The following is an 18,874-nucleotide window of genomic DNA, read 5'->3' as shown; positions in this document are numbered from 1 at the left end:
CGCCTTGTACCACCAAGAAGTCGCATCATAGTATGTTTTCATATTGCAACATCATAGATCTAATGTATACATGGTTGCACTCAAGACTGCCAGTTCTCATTCAATGCTATGTCACGATCCATTAAAGACTAGGGAGTTCAAGACCTTCCAGGGCAGGGATCGGTCTCTCTGCCTGCGGAGTGATACGTGCACCGTGACGGCGTTCATTCGACTTTCCATAGTCAACGATAGCAGACTAATTAATCGTGGTTAGTGTAAGTCCAGCAAGGCATGACGCTCATATGTCAGACTTACATGCGCAGTGACACGGTTGTCCCAGAGCACGACGGTGCCAGGCTGCCATTTCACTCGGGCTTGGAGGTCTGCACTCTTATCGACATGATCGTAAAGGAACTTCAAAATAGTCTCTGATCACAGGTATCTATTATAAGCGTCCAGTTGACATTTCTCACAGTGACCGAACGCACCAGATTCCTCACGCTTCAGGCCAACAATACGCGTCGTGAACTGGCGGTTGACATATAATGCTTCCTCTCCAGTGACCGGGTGACGCCGCACAAGTGGGTGGACATGCTCCACTGGTTCACGTCTCACGATGCCGCCACGCTTGCCGGAGCGCGAGAATTGAGCCTGCTCAACCCCTGAGTGCACTGCACTGAGCGTGCGCAGGAAGGCGACAAACGAGGGCGAGAGCTTCTTAAGAGTTGATATCTGGGATGTGAATAATGTGTCCCCACCCGTCGTCGGCTGCGAGAGGAGAAAGAACGTTGTGAGCCCGGGGGGCTGCAGCTCGTACGAGACATCGGAGTGCCAGACAGTCGATGTGATGCTGTCTTCCCTTTCAAAGTTGTAGGACGACTTTGCATCCCTGAAGCTCACAGTCAGTGAGTAATGAATATGCACGGCTTGCACTACTCACTTGTAGACAAGGTGAATTTGCGGATAATCCTTGGGGTGTCCTGACGTAGGATGAATGTGCAGCCTGCATGACAAATTAGTCAATAATCGTTCTAACACCAATGAAAATTCGACGTGTGGTGCAGTAGGAGCACTTGCCCAATTAAGCGGACAAAGAAGAAGCACAACAAACCTTCCAAAGTGTCGTCCCCACTCTAGGTACGAATCAGGTCCTCTATCTATAAACTCGTGCTGGCCCCTGAAAACCATAAGTCCCCTTCTCGCAACCTTGCAGACAATGAGCCACGATAGTCATATCACGGAAATTGGCATACTTCGAGCGCAAGTTGGTCCCTTCCCTCATTATCAAGGGCTGCAAGGTTCACACCATGGACCTCTGTTCCCAGGTTGGGTGTCAGTTCTACCACGCTGGTCGCATTCTTAAGGAATGCACGGGGATCTGCGTGTTTGAGTGCACGGAAGCCTGGATCTTCATGTTTGAAGGGTGTGAGCGGTGGATATTGCTCAGGTGAGAAATAGGGAAGTAAATTAGCATAGGAGTATGACTCTGTCTTCTGCTCTTGGCCCCCTGCGTGGAGCTTAAGTGTTGGCAGGGCCTGCGAGACTTCAGTGACGGTTTCGACAACGGACATACTTGTGGCAGGGCTCAGTGACAAGTGACAATGAGGTGAGAACCACGTAGGAGAGTGGAATTTGATTTTTGTAACACTAATCTTGTATTCGCAATCCTGAGCATGAAATTCGCAATCAACCGCGCGTGATGTCTTATATTTTTGGTGTTAGGAACTAAGGAAGACCTTTCTGCAGATACATGACCAGGTGACCGGGCAGGTAGTCGTGACTCGCTCCACTTATATATATGGCGAGCCCCGGCAGGAAACGCGCTATATGGGGGCTGGTGGCGCGTTTGCATCACGTGACGGAAATAACTAAATTGATAGGCAATAATTCGGCTAAGTTCGGAAGCAATACATCTTATTGTCAACCAAATGGATCAAGTTCCTTCGGTAACAACAATAACAGCTCTCACAAGACAATAAACATTTCTCGAAACGCATCTTGACCAGGGGAATCATCACATAGTATGAACTAACGTCACTCGATATGTTCCTAGCTCTAGCCGTGTGTTTCAATGCCTCATGGCTACGAATCCATCCGACGAGTGCCACTTTGTCGTTTGACTCTTTGCATGATATCATATCAGTAGAGAACGTCAGTGGCACCTTTCTCCGGATTTTCAAATTTAGTGGGTTATTTATCAAACGAGTCATCAACAATTGAGTTTTGATGTGCCGATCACTACCCGGGCCTTCTCCCAGCTTTTTGTTTTGCAGTGGACCATGTCTAATTAGGCTTATTGTATAGTGCGCTTCCAGGGCAGAACTTTTCCACAGATGACTTTAGCCTCCAAAATAGATGCAGTCACCACGTCCACAGTAGTATAACCGGCAAGTTGTGGACGTTTCGTCCGCCTTACAAAAGGCCGCCAGATCTCCTGGAATCATCAGGAATTTATTCTCCCCCCGTACTCGCACTACCTGTTTGCTGAGCCTTCCTTGTGCTCATTGCCAGTGCTTGCCTTCCTCTCTCACAGTGCTATCTCATTCGGTCTCGACATGGAGACTAGACCTTACAACAGCGCGACGAATGTTGTCGCCCTTCAGAACCTTCGCGCCAGAGCCGTGCCTGATGTTCCCGAGGATGTGGACTTTCTCATGGAGCATCTCAATGACCCTAACTTCGACTACTATGCTTCACCTTCCTCACCTACCTCATCCACCACCGAGGTACATGAGCTTGAGCATAAAAAGATAACGATGTCAGAGTACTCCGGCGGTGCCTCGGACTTCGATGTCGAATCCCGAGTTGAGTCTATGCGCTACTCTACGACTTCGAGAACTGCCACACCTTCGACGTTCGACTATGACGAGTAAGTCTTATGGTGTTTTGCTATTGCTCTATTGACCGTCATATGACAGTGAGTCACCTTACCCTGAAGTTCGTGCTGCTGTGGCTAGCATTGATGACCCCACCATGCACGTCAATACGTTCCGCATGTGGGTTTTGGGTATATTCTATACCATTCTCATCTCGGCTCTTAACCAGTTTTTCTCTATGCGCTGTAAGTCAACATTCTCTCATCGCTCTTGGGTTCGTTTGCTCAAGTCACTGTTAGACCCTTCCGTTATCATCACCGGTATTATTGCTCAGTTGACCGCCCTACCTCTTGGCAAAGGTATGGAGCGAGTCCTCCCCACAACGCGCTTCAATACCATGGGATACACCTGGTCCTTCAACCCAGGACCATTCAACGTCAAGGAACATGTACTCATCACTGTCATGGCAAATGTTGTAGTGAGCGGTGCCTATGCCACCGACATTATCGCGACACAGAAAGTCTTCTACAATCAGACCCTTACCACCTCCTATCAACTCTGCCTTGTTCTTTCAACGCAGCTCATCGGTTTCTCTATGGGTGGCCTTCTTCGCAAATTCCTTGTTTGGCCCAGTAGCATGATTTGGCCTGGTGCACTTGTTACTTCCGCCTTGTTCAACACTCTACACAAATCATTTGGCAAGCCTGAGGGTCGCCACATCTCCCGGGAGAAATTCTTTTGCATTGCATTGGGATGCAGTTTCGTATGGTACTGGGTACCTGGATACTTGTGGACTGGACTGAGCATATTCAACTGGGTCTGCTGGATTGCACCTGACAACGTGGCCGTGAACGCGCTATTTGGCACGTCCACTGGTCTTGGGATGGGCATTCTAACTTTCGACTGGTCCATGATCTCGTACATCGGAAACCCCTTGGTGACGCCTTGGTGGTCTGAAGCCAACACGGTCGCTGCCCTTGTGATCTGTTTCTGGATCATTACGCCGATCATCTACTGTATGTTCTCTCCCCCTTTCATTGTGTAATGTACTTAAAGTGTCTCGCAGTCACCAACACTTGGTTCACCGCACACTTGCCAATCTCGTCCTACATGACCTTCGACAACACTGGATCGCCGTATGACGCTGCTCAGGTGGTCGTGAATGCTTCTTTCAACGTCGCACAGTACGAGGCTTACTCGCCCGTCTTCATGACGGCAACCATGGCTGTTGCATACGGTGTCGCATTTGCTGCGTTCTCCTCAGTAGTCGTGCACACATTCTGTGGGTTCTTCTGGTTATGCGTGTTACCCCATTCTGACAGTATTATCGTAGTGTGGTACCGCCGTGACATCGTCCGCCGCTTCAAGAGCAGTCTCAGAGATGAACGTGATGTTCACTCGCGCCTGATGCAGGCATACCCCGAAGTTCCTCAGTGGTGGTATGTTATCCTGGGCCTCGTGATGCTTCTCCTCCTCTTCATCACTGTGGAGATTTTTCCCACGGATCTCCCTATCTGGGCTGTTTGCGTTGCTCTCGCCCTCGCTGCACTCCTCGCGATTCCGGTCGGCATGCTTCAAGCAATTACCAATCAGCAGATTGCCTTGAACGTCATGTTTGAGATGATTGGTGCCTATTTGCTTCCTGGAAAACCCATCGCTGTCATGATATTCAAAGCGAGCGCATACATGGGTACAAACCAGGCAGTTGGCTTTGCTGGCGACTTGAAGCTTGGTCATTATATGAAGGTTCCCCCGCGTCTCATGTTCACAGCACAGGTCATCGCTGCCTTCCTCAGTTGCATCGTTGTCACGCTCGTGCAGAACTGGATGTTCGCCAACATCGTGGACATCTGCACACCTACCCAGCCTCAGTTCTTCATCTGCCCGTCCACCTCCACCTTCGGAAGTGCCTCACTCCTGTGGGGAAGTATCGGCCCTCACCGTCTCTTCACTCCGGGTGCCATGTACAGCCCATTGCTCTGGTTCTTTGCCGTCGGTGCCTTCTTCCCCATCCCCTTCTACTACCTCGCTCGCCGTTACCCTCTCTCTTACTGGAGATACATCAACATCCCGGTGTTCTTCGCAGGCATCGGTGCCATGCCTCCTGCCAATGGCATCAACTACGCCTCTTGGGCAATTGTCGGCTTCATATTCCAGTGGTGTATGCGCCGCTACCACTTCAGGTGGTGGATGCGCTACAACTACATCCTCTCCGCTGGTCTCGACGCAGGCGTCGCGCTCAGCATGATAGTCATCTTCTTCCTTCTTCAGATGCCGAAAGGTGGAATCACGCTCAACTGGTGGGGTAACACAGTCTGGCAGCACACTGCAGATATATTGGGCACGCCCCTCTACGTGATGCCTCCTGGCGAGACATTTGGCCCTTCGACTTGGTCATAAAAATGGTACATCGGACAGACGGCCTTTGTATTACTATCTGTAAATTCCCCACTGCATGATTCACTACGTAAACTTGTTTCATATACCTTTAACCGACCACAACACTGTCCTTAACACATGATTACCCTCTGTTACATCACTTTCGCATTACCATTATTTGTTTCGGGTTTTAGTGACTGCATTAACGCACTTGTATGTACCGATTGACACAATCAGACTATATGACACAGGAGTTGATGATAGGTGCACCGTTCATCTGGCGCCACCAAAGCCAGCGCACTCGGACTTGAGTGTACCAATATTGACATATAGTGCAAGATATAAAGATATCGGCAAGTCAGACCAGTACATTACTACATTGCCTTCATTTGTTAAATAATATTTCTCAACGAGTCATGCGCCCTCTCAAAATCCTGTCGTTACCGGGGGTGTCAGCATCCAACAGCTTACTAATTTGCAGAAAAGGCCCCTAAGCTGGGAAGACTTAAAGAAATAACAATGTTAAGAAAAGGCAAACATAACGGCACGATGAAATACAGCACAAAAAGTCATACATTTAAGCAGGCAAACCCCAGATCCTGACCTCCCTTCCGCTCGTAGCCCAGATCTCCTTGCCCTGCTCTCCAAACACAATATCTGATACATCCCCTGCTTCTTCGAAACGTACAAGCTCATCCCATGACTTGTGAGCAAACACACGGATGCCTTCGCTGCCCGCGACTCCTAGATACTGTGCGCTGTAATCATACAACACCTTATTGACCTTGAACCCTTCCCCGAGCGGAATGGTGTGTGCAGTTTTCATTTTCCTCAGGTCCCAGATGGCAACGGACGAGGGGCTGTCAGGAGCGAGGAGATGGTAACCATTCTCGGAGAATGAGAGTGAATTGACGGTGAAAGGTGATGCATCTGGCGGTGTGATGGATGCAGCTATGTTACCGGAGCGCACATCACATATTTGAATCTTGGATGAGGGAGTACCCAGTGCAAGGAGAGCACCGTCAGGATGAATTGCAAGGGACGTGAAAGCATCTTCTCCGGGGGCTGATCGGTACACCTGAGTAAAGCTGGAGAGTTCATGGAGTGAATATGTCTTGTCAAGTGAAGACAACGCAAAGATAGAGTTCGTGGGATGCACAACGAGGCCAGTGAGTTCTCCCTTGTGCGTCCGAATGGTTGCTTTTGGTATGTACTCGCTAGAGGCGCTATCATGCGCCCAAATTTTGGCGATTTTGTCTGCACCGGCAGACAAAATCAAAGTCGATTCACCCTCGTGCTCGCGGAAAGCGACTTGGTTGACTTTCTTCGTGTGACCTTTGAGGGAGGCCAATACCTTGTCTGTACTTCTATCGTACAGTTGGACAATCTTGTCGTTTCCACCCGTAAGGAACTGAGATGGGTTAAGACGGGAAACGGCAAGAGAAGTCATGCCCGCAGGAGAGGCCGAGTGCAAAGACGGGACGGTGTGTGTTGCAACAAACGTCTTCACCTCTGCGGTACTCGTGTAACCTGCTGGAGCTTTGCGCTTTTTGCGGGTAGCAGAGAGATTTTGCTGGGTTTCGTCGATCTGGTCGACTATCTCTTTAGGAAGGGCACCTTCCTGAGCACCATTTTCTTCAGCCATTTCCACGTCTTCAGCCGCACCGCTTGCTGGAGCGATTCCCATAGTTGCCTGGACATTAGCCAGAGCTCTGGAACGAGGGCAAGACGCGTCAGCGTGATGTAATAAATAGTATACTTAGAAAGCGCGTACTCTCTGGCAGCATCGCGTTCTCTTATGAGACGCGCAATGACGCGACTGGCGGCATCTTGTGCATATAGAGCATAACTTAGTTCCTGGCGAGTGGAGTTGTACTGTTGCTTCAAGGCAAACACCTCCAATACTAAAGCGTCCCACTCATTTTGAAGCATGTGCAACAGAGCCGGGGTAGAAGTTGCGGCGGCAGGTCGTGGTGGCGCAGTTTTGGGGTCTGGCGGGCATGGATTAGCAAGTTTGAATTGAATTCTTCGGATTGCAACATTCAAGAAAAAAGGAACGGTATATGCTGCTGCGAGAAAAGGTGTCAATGAAAAAAAAAAACTCACTGGCTTTGATAGTCAACAAGTCCGACTCCTCGAGCTTCTCCCCCGTCAGCGGGTCGGTGCCATTGTCAGTGATGTATTTAAGAATCAACCGACGCTCGTAAACTTGGCCAGATTTTGTGGAAATGACCGGGTCCTGAGGGGGTTCGCCAGAGATGCTACAGAAAAACATGACTGCCTATATGAACGAAGACCAAGTAAGTCTTCATGGAGTTGAAAGTGTTTGTTGATCCTTATTTGCGACACACTAGATCTTCGGATACCACTAACATGGCGGACAAGAAGCAGCAGCTCGTTCTGTCCATAATCGACTTTTTGAACCAATCCATAGATGACGGCACTGTCAAGCAAGACGACAAGGAAAGTCTTGAAGTCGCTAGTACGTTTTATGTTTTTATTCGTCTCTTTTACGTTCAGTAGCTCATCGAGTACGCGTATTCACGTAGTTCAGTGCATCGGCGAGGCGTTTGGTGTCGATCCATCGGACGACAAGCAACGGCAGCGCCTGGATATTAAACCAGCGAAGCTACAGACCATATTCGATGTATTCTTGAAAACAAGAGACAAAGTAGTATCTTCGCCAGCATCCTCATCCACACCCTCTGCCCCTTCAGCAGAAACAAAGGCCAAGGCTGAGAAACATAAGCAAACAGGAAATACGCACATGACAGCTAAGAAGTATGATGAAGCCATTGACGCGTACACCAAAGCCATCGCGCTCGATTCTGTCAATCCTGTCTACTACTCTAACAGAGCAGCTGCATACGCCAGCAAAGGCGATCATGCATCTGCAATCCTCGACTCTGAAAAAGCCATCGAAGTTGATCCTAAATTCGTCAAAGCCTACTCTCGTCTGGGGTACGTATCTACTATCGATTTCTACATAATTCGATCTCATTCCACCGCTCCGCCAGGCACGCGCAATACACTTTGGGAGACTACAAAGCTGCCGCTGCCGCATTCAAGAAGGGAATTGAGCTCGACCCCACAAGCGCCAACCTGAAATCTGGTTTACAAAATGCCATGGACCGCATTCCTTCTGAAGATGATGATGACGATGGCCCGCCACCACTCGTACCTGAAGGTGACATCCCATCAGATACGCGCGCTGGCTTCGGTGCGGGCGCGGGCGGACTCGGTGGTATGGCGAACATGTTCGGCAACATGGGAGGAATGGGTGGGGCAGGCGGTATGCCCGATCTTGCTGGTCTCATGAACAACCCTATGATGATGCAAATGGCACAACAAATGATGGCCAACGGGGGAATGGAAAGGCTTATGTCGAATCCGAACGTTGCTAACATGGTAGGCCTCTTTCTTCTCTTGTATATTTCAAGTAGTCATTCCGATTATTTTTTATTAGATGAATCGGATGCAATCTGGTGGAGCCACGCCCTCTATGGAAGAACTTATGGCAGATCCAGAGTTGAGGAATCTGTAAGTCGATCTCTACCTGTCCGTCATGTAAATTTGAGCTCACATGTATACCGCAGCGCCAGCCAATTTGGAGGTGGACGGTGATTCAATATGTTCGAGGTTTTAAAGTAACGAGCCTATGCTGAGCATTTGTACGGATGATCCCTTACGGGATGGATTCATGATGACTTTCTTACACTCTCGCAAATGTACATGTTGTCAGCTCGAACTGTGTATAGATACAATTAGGGACGGTGGGATCACCATCAAATATTACATATAGCCATTATACAAGTACGCGGTAAATATCTGCAATGCAAATGAATGGCGGGCTGATGGGAAAAAGCCATAAAAACCGAGCGATGTGAGGGAGAGCGCAAAGAGACTAAAAGCAAATGAAAGCAATAACGATACACCTAATAATTCAAACAAGACGAAAGACAATACCAAACCAATGGTCAGGGCCAATATACGTTGGGAAAATTATGAGACCAGTAAAATATCGACGCGATTCCGCTTCACGCTGATCTTAGTCAGGAGCCCACGCATTATGCAGATACATGCCCGGGAGAGCAGCTCTGCGAGGGGGCGGGAACAGGAAGAGAATTGTGCGTGTGCGTCTCAGGGGGTTGTGAGCCAGTACCATCCTTCCGCATCTTCTCAGCCAATTTGCGACTCAGGGCAGGAGGTACCAAATCCAGCTGAACCGGAAGGTCCGTAGGATGACCCTAACATCTTTAGTTAGACTTGGATCAGAATATTGCAAGTTAACCTTACATGGGTTAGATGATAACGCAGTCCACTGAGCTGCTTATACCGATTCGGGCAGCCTTGATGCGGACAAGAGTATTGCTTCTTAGTCTTACCATCACTTTCGCCAGGAGATGCATCCACACAAGGCACAGCGAGGCCATCGATGTAAGAGGTGACGAAAGTCGACACAATAGCGTGTTGGAAATGGGCCTTCGATCTAGGCTATAGTTAGTATACTCGGCGATGAGAACATGCATACGGGCGTACATTTGCAAATGATACTGTAACCCGTTAATGCTCTGCCGAACAATGTCATTAATACAGCTCCCGGAACTTCAGAACCGAAATAACGTGCCTTCCAAGATTTTCCGCAACCGTCTAAGCCACATCTGTAGGGTCTCTCTCCGCCAGAGTCTTCTGGATGAGAACTCTTATTGTGGTCTGAAAGACCTCGCGAAGTAGTGTAACAAGCAAGGGAACTCGCTGCGGCCACCGGCCAGCAGCTCTCGTGACCGCACGCATATGGCTTTATGGAGGGGCTAAGAAATGACATCGCGTTAGTCAATTGCGTCACTTCCATGAGAAGATGACCTACTCATTTGTGGCAGGCAAGTCAGAAGATAGCCTCAGAGGAGCATGAATGTCAGCACGCTTCCGTACGAATGACTGACGTTGTCGTGCAGTCGGGCGAGGATTAGGGTCTTCAGGGTTCACTGACGAAGTATCCTGGGGAGGGCCGCGTTTGGCACCTGATCCGATGGTCTTGGGACTGGCAGTACGTAGATGCACGTACGCAGATGGGCTGATAGACGCTGAACACTGAGCGGATGGTGCAGAATGGAAGTTAGGCGAGACGGTTGGTGGACCTGTATCAGCAACAGACATAGGAGCACAGTGTCCGTTAAGCTTGGGTTCGTTCGACAGTGGGTGAAATTGAGGCTGCAATTGCCCTTTGAACTGTGGTTGATAATAGTCTCCACGAGCTTCAGGTGCTGTTGTGGTGGGCCGCGAAATTGAGCTAATGTCTTGGTGCGCAGGCACCACATGTTCAGGGGATGGATAGTACTGATTGCAGGGTGTCTGGTGTAATGCACCATCGACAGGCGAAACGGGGGAACAATGATCCGATGAGGATGAAGACGGGAAATACTCGTGGGAAACGCTGCAGACGGATGATGAATCGGGCGATGACATCACAACGTGCTGAACATGCTCAAGCTGTTGACGATGAGCCACGTAGTAGCTGTCAGTCGCCTCGTGGGGTAGGCCTAGTGCCGTAGGGACTAATGCAGCGGAAGGACCCTGAGAAGTGGTTGGATAACGCGAATCTCGAGATAATTGTGATGGAGAAGTCTCTCCATCACGGATCAATTGATGGTGACACTCGTTATGATGAGGAGCAGGCGAATAATATTCCGACGCACGTTGAGGGGGAACGGGTATATGAGATGGTACAGGTGTGGGAGCGACGCTTCGTTGGATCTCGTTATATTGTGCAACGTGGTCCTCATACACGGGGCGATGTCCAACAGTATAGTCCGTGGTTCGTGTGGCGTTGACAAGAGATGGATCGAGGACTACCCCATAGTCAAAAACCGCGGATGTATTATCGGCCGGCGGAACGGAGGTAATAGGGTGCGGTACGGCGTGAATTTCCCCAGTTTGGTAAGGGCCGCTAGGGGCCGCGGTGCTTTTTTCATACCTCGTTGCAAGTGTGTGCGGAGAAGACAAGGCCGAACTTAATGATGAAGACGAATAATGAAACGGAGGCGGAAGATTGACAACGTGCTGTATCGATGATTGTGAATGGGAAACTGAGGGTTCTACACTGCCCAACAATCCCACGTCATTGTGAGACCTTACGTGGCTATGTTGTTGTCCAGATGCTGGGGATGGACCTCCGTCAAGCTGGGATAGATTTTCACCCCAATATTGCCTGGGATTGAGCATATGTGGAGGCGGCCAAGGTGTGGGATCGGGATACGTTAACATAGGACTTGTTGGTTCTGAAGACATGGTCGATGACAATTTTGAAACTGCGACACCCTGAGGTTCGGTTAGGTTGTTTCTTTTTCGCTCGAGAAGCCTCCATCTAAGGAAAGGCGGACGTAAGTTACGTGAGGGCTATCTATACGTGCGGGAGAAAACAGCACCTGTTACGGCAGGCTAATCCGCTGCGCTGTAACTCCTGGCCGACTTGGCCCCATCGCCCAGCCAAACGTGAGTACGCGTCAAAGAGCCTGTCGTCCTCCTCCTTGGACCATTCGTCACGTCTGAGGGACGGGTCGAGCGCCTCACGATAGCGTTTTGAACAAGCGTCGTCAGTACGACCGGGTATATGCCTTGCGATCACAGACCACTTGGTTGAATGGACTTCGTAGAGTTCCAAAAGTAGATGGTCTTCCTCTGGCGTCCAAGCAGATTTCTTCACATTCGGTGATAGGGAATGGAGCCATCGCTGTTTTTGAACGTATTGGGAGAGCTGAATTGGGATTATGAGATCAACACTTGCCTTCCTGCAGGCTTTATTGGACCTTTCCGGGACACAGTGGGCGACGGCCTTCCAGTTGTCTGACTCTCCATGGACTGCGACGGCGCTGGCGAGAAGACGGTCCTCTTGAGCAGTCCATGGCCGGCCGACGATGCGCTCGGTCATGATAAAGCTTAAGTAAGATAATAGGAAGAAGTCAGAAAAAATGAGGGGTTTAGTGCTGAGCCTCGAGGAAAGAAGGCTGCAGTATCATCAATTAGAAAACAAATGAAAATCTCCAATCACACGAAATTACATAAAGGTCTCACTTTCGTTTTGGAAATTATTTACCACGCCTTCCTTGACCAAGTAGCACCAACTACCGACACTGGGACTGTCATCAAACGTTCAGTCATGTCTGCTGCTTATTCCTCGGACGAGGAGACTTTAAATGATGCATTTGGTCTGGCAAAACTTCCTACCAGCAAAAAACCGCGCACGGACCAGGACAGACTCGCGTCTCAGGCTGCGCCTCATGTTCTCGCTGAAGTGAGTCTTTCAAACTTTACTTCATTCATACACCATGTCACTCACTATACCCTTAGGACCCTCTAAATCAAACTTCGCTAGTGACCCGTCCGACAGACACGCAGATGAATGTCAATATTCCGTACAACGAGATGATGTTGCCGCTCCAGGGTCCCGATAATCCATTCGGTGATTCAAACCGGTTTATCAACCAGAATGCACTCGCAGGCCATGTGGAAGAACAATCCATGTCAGACCACGCGTTTAATGCCCAACATCTGACACATTCCATCCTCGGCTACTCGGTCAATCCGTCGATCGATCCAAACGCACCGTCTATTCTCGGCTCAGTCGAAAAGGCTCGTGAAAATGGCTTTGCAACCATTGATACCTTGCGAGCCACCAACTCTCAGAAAAAGGAATTGAAGAGAAAGAGAAAAAATAAGGGAGATCTTGATGTCGTCGAGGGCGAAGGCGCGTATGTTGGACCTTGGGCTGCATGGGACGGAGAAGAGGAGATTGGATTCTTGGATGGTGTTGAAGAAGACACTGGCGATCAACCGCAGGAAGAAGAGGAACCTGAGCCGGTGGTTCTCAAGAAGAAAGCGAAACCAAAGCCTGGCGCCTATGGCCAAGAAACTTCCGTCTTCCATGGAAAATCTATGACCGACTATCAGGGCCGAACATATATGCATCCACCTCTGGCGGAAGCGCCTCATATTATCGGTGAGGTAGGCTCGCAAGAGACATTTATTCCAAAGACGTGCATCCATACTTGGACCGGACATACGCAAGGCGTCTCCGTAATTCGATTATTCCCTGAAACTGGTACATCTTCTTCTTAGCGGATCTATGGACACAAAAATAAAGGTACGCTAATATTTTTAACCTATTCGGTCCCAAATCGACTCATTGCCGTCAGCTGTGGGACGTGTATACTCATGGAAATTGTCTGAGGACTTTCCATGGCCATGTACAGGCCGTTAAGGATGTCACATTCTCTAATGACGGGCGGAAGTTCCTATCGTGTGCATACGACCGCCAGATGAAACTATGGGATACCGAGACCGGCCAGTGTCTTAAGCGATTCAGTAACGGCAAGACTCCCTACGTTGTGCGCTTCCATCCGGATGAGGACAAACAACACATATTCCTCGCTGGTATGTCGGATAAGAAGATTATTCAGGTACGTTCCTCCAGCGTGTCCCGGGCTCAATTGACCATTGAATCCGACCATGTAGTATGACATGAATTCTGGGGAGATAACCCAAGAATATGACCAGCATCTGGGTCCTGTCAATACTATTACTTTTGTGGACGAGAACCGACGGTTTGTCACGACGTCAGACGATAAGACGATCCGTGCTTGGGATTACGATATTCCGGTGGTGATAAAGTATATCGCAGAACCTCATATGCACTCGATGCCGGCAGTAACGCTTCACCCTTCAAGTGGGTTTCAATTTTCTGACATGTTAAGCATTGATCCGACATATATTCTACTTAGAGAAATACTTTGCAGCACAATCGTTAGACAACCAAATTCTAATCTACAGTACGGATAATTTCCGCCAAAACAGGAAGAAAAGGTTCGCGGGACATTCCGTGGCTGGGTATGCTTGCCAGGTTGGGTTTTCTCCCGATGGGAAGTGGATAAGCAGTGGTGACGGGGAGGGAAATGTGGTGTTCTGGGACTGGAAAACGGGACGTATTAAATCGAGGCTACAGGCTCACTCGAAGGTTGTGATCGCACATGAGTGGTTACCACACGAGTCGGTAAGTTCGGTTTGTTTGTTTTATTTCGGCACCGATGCTAACTACTATGTGTGCAGTCTAAAGTTGTAACGGCGTCATGGGATGGCTTGATAAAGTTATGGGTATGTTCCGTCCTTCATTTTGATGTACCCGTTATAACGCTTGATATAGGACTGATATTCGCATTTATTGTATTCTGTATGGACATGCACATGACATGGTATTTTTTGATTGAGCGATCGGGCGTTGTAAGTGGTGCATGAGCGCAGTGATGAACTGAATTGGTGCGGGCACGAGATCGGACCGGTATAAAATGCTACGGATGTGATCCCATATTGCCAGGAACCGACCGTTGTTCGCGCGACAGGAACCAGAGTGATGGAAAAAGATGGAAAAGCAGGAAGCAGGCACTTGGCCAATTGGAACGTGGTTTACCTCGTTCTTGAAAGCTTCCTCATGACGGATAATCAAGAGGTGTGGGGATTGGGTGAAAATGAGTGTTTACTTTGTTGCGAGGACCCCGGGATGTTGATGAAGATTGCACACTCGGTCAGGGCTGTACATGCAGTCGAGGTTAATGTACTTTTGATATTAGCATTTGCAATAAGATGCATCTTAGATTCGTACTTTGTAAAGAGTTGGTTCCTGGGTTCGGCGGCCATAGAAAGGCAGGTTCCTGGGTACCGGAAGAATGTCGACCGCGTGGATCATAACCTATTCTCATACCCTCGCACATAAAAGCAACTCGTTTAACCCTGTCACTCCTTATACCCCGGTAAAATCATGTTCCCAACAAAATCTTTTATCCCTCTCATCCTCGCTTGTCTCCTACATCTCTCATTTGCCCTGCCAGTTAGTCTTTCATTTAGTCTTCGTTTTAGCGCCCGAACTGACAGCCTGAAACAGATGCTAAAACTCGAGGCCAGAGATTCTGAAACTGTGAGAAAACTTACAATGTCCCATAACCCATCATAACTTGGACCCACAGGCCGTATCTCCGGTTACAGATCAATTTGGTGGAGGTGGAGGTGGTTCTGGAGCTGACTGGTGAACATCCTCCCGTAAGTCCTTGTATCATTCACCATTCACACTTGTTTAAAATATTCTTTCAACCAGCACCGTCATGATTAACGTCTTATGTGCTTAAAACTGGGGCCCCGCCCCCCCGACCGCGCCACATCACCAATTTAGGCGGCACGCCCACTACATGATCGACTGATTTTACTCCTTTCGACTTTTTGCGTTTTACACCAGTGTCCTCATTATAATCTCACACTCGTTTCCTACCTAACTTGCATACTTTGATCAATAGTGCAGCCACACCTGCCTTGTATTCAAAACATGTATTCCATCTCTTCTCTTTTTTTTTTTTTACGAATTGGCTACCTGCTTTGTTACGTACTTCACTTTCATTATTTCTGTCTTGGTTTCATGGGGTTTTTTCTTTCAGTTTCAATGTACACAACAAGATTGTGTATCATACGACTGCCATCAATGAATGTTTTTAACTCTCCGTCCTACCTCCGGTGTCATCTACTCTATGTCTCTAAAATTATACAGTGGGTCTATCCATTTCAAATTCTAGCCGTTCCTGGCCCACGTGATCCTTAAGGGCAGGCTTAGTCGCGTCAATATTCACCGTCTCCACGCGTCAACTTTTACGACTGATTTTCCTAGCTAACCATGTCGATGCTCGACGAGCCCGTTCCTCAAGATGATCTTATGCGCGATAGAACACGTATATTCGAGGAATTCCTCACTTCAGATTCACCAATCTATAATTACAGAGACGACATCGCCCGCTTGCTCCGTACAGATCAAACCCGTCTAATAGTCAATATCGATGATCTACGCGACTATAACAGAGAGTATGCAGATGGCTTGCTCAAACAACCTATTGATTTTCTTCCCGCATTCGACGATGCCCTCCTCGGTGTCGTCACTCAAGTTCATGACACCGACAAACACGAGCTCGAGGGAAAGAACTATCGCGTCGGCTTCAGTGGCTCCTTTGGTGACCATCATGTCAGCCCACGCACCCTCAAATCAGAACATCTTGGAAAGATGATCTCTTTAGAAGGCATCATCACCCGTTGCTCCCTCGTCCGCCCAAAAATGCTCAAATCCGTTCACTATTGCCCCGAAACCAAACTCTTTCACGCTCGCGAATACCGCGACGCGACTACGTCAACATCAAATTTACCACCGACCACTACTGTCACACCTCAGCAGGATGACGATGGTCATCCCCTCCAGATGGAATACGGTCGTTGTGTCTTCCGAGATCATCAGCGTATCAGCATCCAGGAGATGCCCGAACGCGCTCCGGCTGGCCAGCTACCACGTAGTACAGATATTATTCTTGATGATGACCTGGTAGACAAATGCAAACCTGGTGATCGTGTCCAACTGGTTGGCTTCTATCGAAGTGTGGGAGGTGGCTCAAGTGGCGCTTTCAAGTTCGTTTTCCATTTCCCCTTGAAATCTATCACTCATCTTCCGATTGCCTTACAGATCCCTAATTCTCGCAAATAACATCAATCTCCTTTCCTCCAAGATTGGAGGCGGTATTGCACAGACACCGTTAACTGATACCGATATTCGGCAAATCAACCAGCTTTCTCGACGACGCGACATCTTCCGTCTTCTTTCACAGTCTCTTGCTCCGTCTATTTATGGTCACGATAAAATCAAGGAAGCTATCCTTTTACTCCTGCTGGGTGGTGCAGAAAAGAACCTACCTAATGGTACCCATATCCGTGGTGACATCAACATGCTCATGGTCGGCGATCCTTCCACCGCAAAATCGCAACTACTTCGCTTCGTGTTGGGTACTGCCCCACTCGCTATTGCTACCACCGGACGGGGAAGCTCTGGTGTCGGTTTAACAGCGGCTGTTACCACGGATCGCGATACCGGCGAGCGAAGGCTCGAGGCAGGCGCAATGGTTCTCGCAGATCGCGGTGTTGTTTGCATTGACGAATTTGACAAGATGTCAGATATTGATCGCGTGGCGATCCACGAAGTCATGGAACAACAGACAGTCACCATCGCGAAAGCTGGTATCCATACCAGTTTGAACGCCCGGTGCAGCGTCGTTGCCGCTGCCAACCCAATATATGGCCAAGTGCGTCAATTCATTTTTATTAAATTTTGGAGTCTGACTACGTTATTTGCTAGTATGATATCCATAAAGATCCTCATAAGAATATCGCACTACCTGATTCCCTTCTTTCGCGTTTTGATCTTCTGTTCATTGTTACCGATGATGTTGATGAAGAACGGGATCGCAGGATTGCAGATCACGTACTGCGCATGCACCGTTATATGCCACCCGGAGTTGAGGACGGTACTCCTGTGCATGACAACCTGTCACAGCCCCTTGCCATCGACGGACCGGGTGTACAATCAGCGGAGGTGGATGGTGGGATAGAGTCCAGCCCCTTCGAGAAGTACGATCCCCTACTCCACGTCGGCTTAACGGCCGCAAAGTCACGAACACGGAGGGGCAAACAGGTGAAGACGGAGGTGTTAAGCATCGCTTTCATCAAAAAATACATTCAGTACTCGAAGAGCAAGCCTGCTCCGGTTCTCACGAAAGGCGCGGCCAACCATATTGTGAACGTTTACGCCAACCTTCGCAATGAGGATGAGGGTCAAACCAATAGGAAGAAGGTAGTTTTTTTTCCCAGCATCTTGATCTATGCTCCATTTTGATGGATCATATCCAGACAGCGCCTCTAACAGCACGTACACTAGAAACTCTCATCCGTTTGTCCACCGCTCACGCCAAGGCACGTCTCTCTGTTAAAGTGGAGTCCGAGGATGCTCGTGCGGCAGAGGAGATCATGCGGTATGCACTTTACAAGGAAGTTGCAAAGCGGCAAAAAAAGAAGAAACGTAAGCTTAACCGCGTGGGAACGGCTGGCGGAATGGACGAAGATGACTCTCAAGATAGTTCCGATGAAGAGGAAAATGATCAGGGTGAGGATGAACAACCGGAGGTCCCCGAACGCATGAGCATGCCTCCTCAAGTACCGGCCAATAAACAGCCTGCAATTAATCAAAGTAGTCAGGACACGTTGTGGAATGACAGCAGCCAGGATCTCGCGATGGATACGTTACCAGCGGCTGCTACGGGATCATCACAGGAGGGCGGTGTGCCTCCAGAAAGGTTAGCGTCTCTTTTTCGCCACCCTCCCACGTCTCCGATTTATCACTGGAGCCCTGACTTGAAAAGTATAATTCTAACTCATCTTTGTCCCATGTGTTTTCATTTTTGATAGGCTACAGCTTTTCCGCACGCGGCTAGCGAACCTTTTCTCCACACGTCTCCAAGACGAGGAACAGGTATTCTTGGCCGAACTTGTGGAAATGATCAACGATGGTCTACCAACGGGTGCATTATTTGGCACTGCGGAGGCTACCGCAGCATGTCAGGTCATGTCGGACGCAGATGAGCTCATGATTAGCGAAGGGATCGTCTACAAGGTCTAATACCCCTGATCGTGGGTTGTGTTCTCGCTTGCTTATCGTTTCCTTGTGTTGTGTCACATTTTCTCCTGGTTGTAATAATAGCTCTGAACTCGAGACATCAATATGAATGATCTCTACCGTATCCATCACTGTAGTGACTGGAAGTCGAAGCATGTGGTGATCCATAAGGCCTTAAGGT

At 48.9% G+C, this 18,874-nt stretch overlaps 7 protein-coding genes across 7 annotated transcripts; 4 read left to right on the top strand and 3 right to left on the bottom strand.

Moving 5' to 3' along the window:
- Positions 1-16: 16 nt before the first annotated feature.
- On the bottom strand, positions 17-1,669 carry F5147DRAFT_669175 (TauD-domain-containing protein). Its single transcript, XM_041435436.1, has 6 exons — positions 1,233-1,669; positions 1,091-1,185; positions 920-982; positions 468-868; positions 295-407; positions 17-235 (listed from the first exon to the last, which is right to left on the bottom strand). The coding sequence occupies exons 1-6, from the start codon at positions 1,548-1,550 to the stop codon at positions 122-124; spliced, it is 1,104 nt and encodes a 367-aa protein (XP_041298453.1). The 5' UTR covers positions 1,551-1,669; the 3' UTR covers positions 17-121.
- A 591-nt stretch (positions 1,670-2,260) lies between these two features.
- Positions 2,261-5,575, top strand: F5147DRAFT_252471 (OPT oligopeptide transporter). The gene is made up of 5 exons (XM_041428843.1): positions 2,261-2,848; positions 2,898-3,040; positions 3,095-3,811; positions 3,862-4,077; positions 4,129-5,575. Exons 1-5 carry the CDS (start codon positions 2,535-2,537, stop codon positions 5,193-5,195), a joined length of 2,457 nt encoding a protein of 818 aa, XP_041298452.1. The 5' UTR covers positions 2,261-2,534; the 3' UTR covers positions 5,196-5,575.
- Positions 5,474-7,492, bottom strand: F5147DRAFT_252464 (WD40-repeat-containing domain protein). The gene is made up of 3 exons (XM_041428842.1): positions 7,281-7,492; positions 6,949-7,165; positions 5,474-6,886 (listed from the first exon to the last, which is right to left on the bottom strand). Exons 1-3 carry the CDS (start codon positions 7,447-7,449, stop codon positions 5,752-5,754), a joined length of 1,521 nt encoding a protein of 506 aa, XP_041298451.1. The 5' UTR covers positions 7,450-7,492; the 3' UTR covers positions 5,474-5,751.
- Positions 7,493-7,514: 22 nt separating this feature from the next.
- F5147DRAFT_627075 (TPR-like protein) lies at positions 7,515-8,991 on the top strand. The gene is made up of 5 exons (XM_041432705.1): positions 7,515-7,656; positions 7,724-8,135; positions 8,192-8,582; positions 8,641-8,714; positions 8,771-8,991. Exons 1-5 carry the CDS (start codon positions 7,548-7,550, stop codon positions 8,796-8,798), a joined length of 1,014 nt encoding a protein of 337 aa, XP_041298450.1. The 5' UTR covers positions 7,515-7,547; the 3' UTR covers positions 8,799-8,991.
- Positions 8,992-9,241: 250 nt separating this feature from the next.
- Positions 9,242-12,102, bottom strand: F5147DRAFT_566041 (uncharacterized protein; the record flags this gene model as incomplete). The annotated part of the gene is made up of 8 exons (XM_041430782.1): positions 9,242-9,421; positions 9,471-9,663; positions 9,714-9,745; positions 9,781-10,019; positions 10,196-11,121; positions 11,473-11,538; positions 11,600-11,904; positions 11,953-12,102. The coding sequence occupies 8 exons, from the start codon at positions 12,100-12,102 to the stop codon at positions 9,242-9,244; spliced, it is 2,091 nt and encodes a 696-aa protein (XP_041298449.1).
- Positions 12,103-12,258: 156 nt separating this feature from the next.
- Positions 12,259-14,688, top strand: F5147DRAFT_669168 (pre-mRNA splicing factor). The gene is made up of 7 exons (XM_041435435.1): positions 12,259-12,465; positions 12,522-13,247; positions 13,367-13,630; positions 13,686-13,896; positions 13,952-14,220; positions 14,277-14,321; positions 14,371-14,688. Exons 1-7 carry the CDS (start codon positions 12,331-12,333, stop codon positions 14,374-14,376), a joined length of 1,656 nt encoding a protein of 551 aa, XP_041298448.1. The 5' UTR covers positions 12,259-12,330; the 3' UTR covers positions 14,377-14,688.
- A 1,166-nt stretch (positions 14,689-15,854) lies between these two features.
- Positions 15,855-18,817, top strand: F5147DRAFT_669166 (MCM2/3/5 family-domain-containing protein). The gene is made up of 5 exons (XM_041435434.1): positions 15,855-16,658; positions 16,714-17,326; positions 17,380-17,874; positions 17,931-18,373; positions 18,486-18,817. The coding sequence occupies exons 1-5, from the start codon at positions 15,883-15,885 to the stop codon at positions 18,694-18,696; spliced, it is 2,538 nt and encodes an 845-aa protein (XP_041298447.1). The 5' UTR covers positions 15,855-15,882; the 3' UTR covers positions 18,697-18,817.
- Positions 18,818-18,874: the final 57 nt, after the last annotated feature.

Source organism: Suillus discolor (assembly GCF_016758755.1).
Source record: "Suillus discolor strain FC423 chromosome Unknown F5147scaffold_4, whole genome shotgun sequence".
In the NCBI taxonomy this organism is placed as follows: Eukaryota; Fungi; Basidiomycota; class Agaricomycetes; order Boletales; family Suillaceae; genus Suillus; species Suillus discolor.
This window is presented reverse-complemented; position numbering and strand designations above follow the sequence as displayed.

Bases quoted from the DNA above. Each gene is read 5' to 3' on its own strand.
- F5147DRAFT_669175 (XM_041435436.1), bottom strand. From the start codon at position 1,550: ATGTCCGTTGTCGAAACCGTCACTGAAGTCTCGCAGGCCCTGCCAACA. The intron at 869-919 runs GTGAGTAGTGCA...TGTGAGCTTCAG, and splicing joins CAAATTCACCTTGTCTACAA to GGATGCAAAGTCGTCCTACA. The intron at 408-467 runs GTGCGTTCGGTC...ACCTGTGATCAG, and splicing joins CCTGAAGCGTGAGGAATCTG to AGACTATTTTGAAGTTCCTT.
- F5147DRAFT_252471 (XM_041428843.1), top strand. From the start codon at position 2,535: ATGGAGACTAGACCTTACAACAGCGCGACGAATGTTGTCGCCCTTCAG. The intron at 3,812-3,861 runs GTATGTTCTCTC...AGTGTCTCGCAG, and splicing joins CATTACGCCGATCATCTACT to TCACCAACACTTGGTTCACC. The intron at 4,078-4,128 runs GTGGGTTCTTCT...GTATTATCGTAG, and splicing joins AGTAGTCGTGCACACATTCT to TGTGGTACCGCCGTGACATC.
- F5147DRAFT_252464 (XM_041428842.1), bottom strand. From the start codon at position 7,449: ATGTTTTTCTGTAGCATCTCTGGCGAACCCCCTCAGGACCCGGTCATT. The intron at 7,166-7,280 runs GTGAGTTTTTTT...CATGCCCGCCAG, and splicing joins CTTGTTGACTATCAAAGCCA to ACCCCAAAACTGCGCCACCA. The intron at 6,887-6,948 runs GTACGCGCTTTC...CCCTCGTTCCAG, and splicing joins GAACGCGATGCTGCCAGAGA to AGCTCTGGCTAATGTCCAGG.
- F5147DRAFT_627075 (XM_041432705.1), top strand. From the start codon at position 7,548: ATGGCGGACAAGAAGCAGCAGCTCGTTCTGTCCATAATCGACTTTTTG. The intron at 7,657-7,723 runs GTACGTTTTATG...GTATTCACGTAG, and splicing joins GGAAAGTCTTGAAGTCGCTA to TTCAGTGCATCGGCGAGGCG. The intron at 8,583-8,640 runs GTAGGCCTCTTT...ATTTTTTATTAG, and splicing joins ATCCGAACGTTGCTAACATG to ATGAATCGGATGCAATCTGG.
- F5147DRAFT_669168 (XM_041435435.1), top strand. From the start codon at position 12,331: ATGTCTGCTGCTTATTCCTCGGACGAGGAGACTTTAAATGATGCATTT. The intron at 13,248-13,366 runs GTAATTCGATTA...CATTGCCGTCAG, and splicing joins GACATACGCAAGGCGTCTCC to CTGTGGGACGTGTATACTCA. The intron at 13,631-13,685 runs GTACGTTCCTCC...CCGACCATGTAG, and splicing joins CGGATAAGAAGATTATTCAG to TATGACATGAATTCTGGGGA.
- F5147DRAFT_669166 (XM_041435434.1), top strand. From the start codon at position 15,883: ATGTCGATGCTCGACGAGCCCGTTCCTCAAGATGATCTTATGCGCGAT. The intron at 17,327-17,379 runs GTGCGTCAATTC...GTTATTTGCTAG, and splicing joins CCAACCCAATATATGGCCAA to TATGATATCCATAAAGATCC. The intron at 17,875-17,930 runs GTAGTTTTTTTT...GATCATATCCAG, and splicing joins GTCAAACCAATAGGAAGAAG to ACAGCGCCTCTAACAGCACG.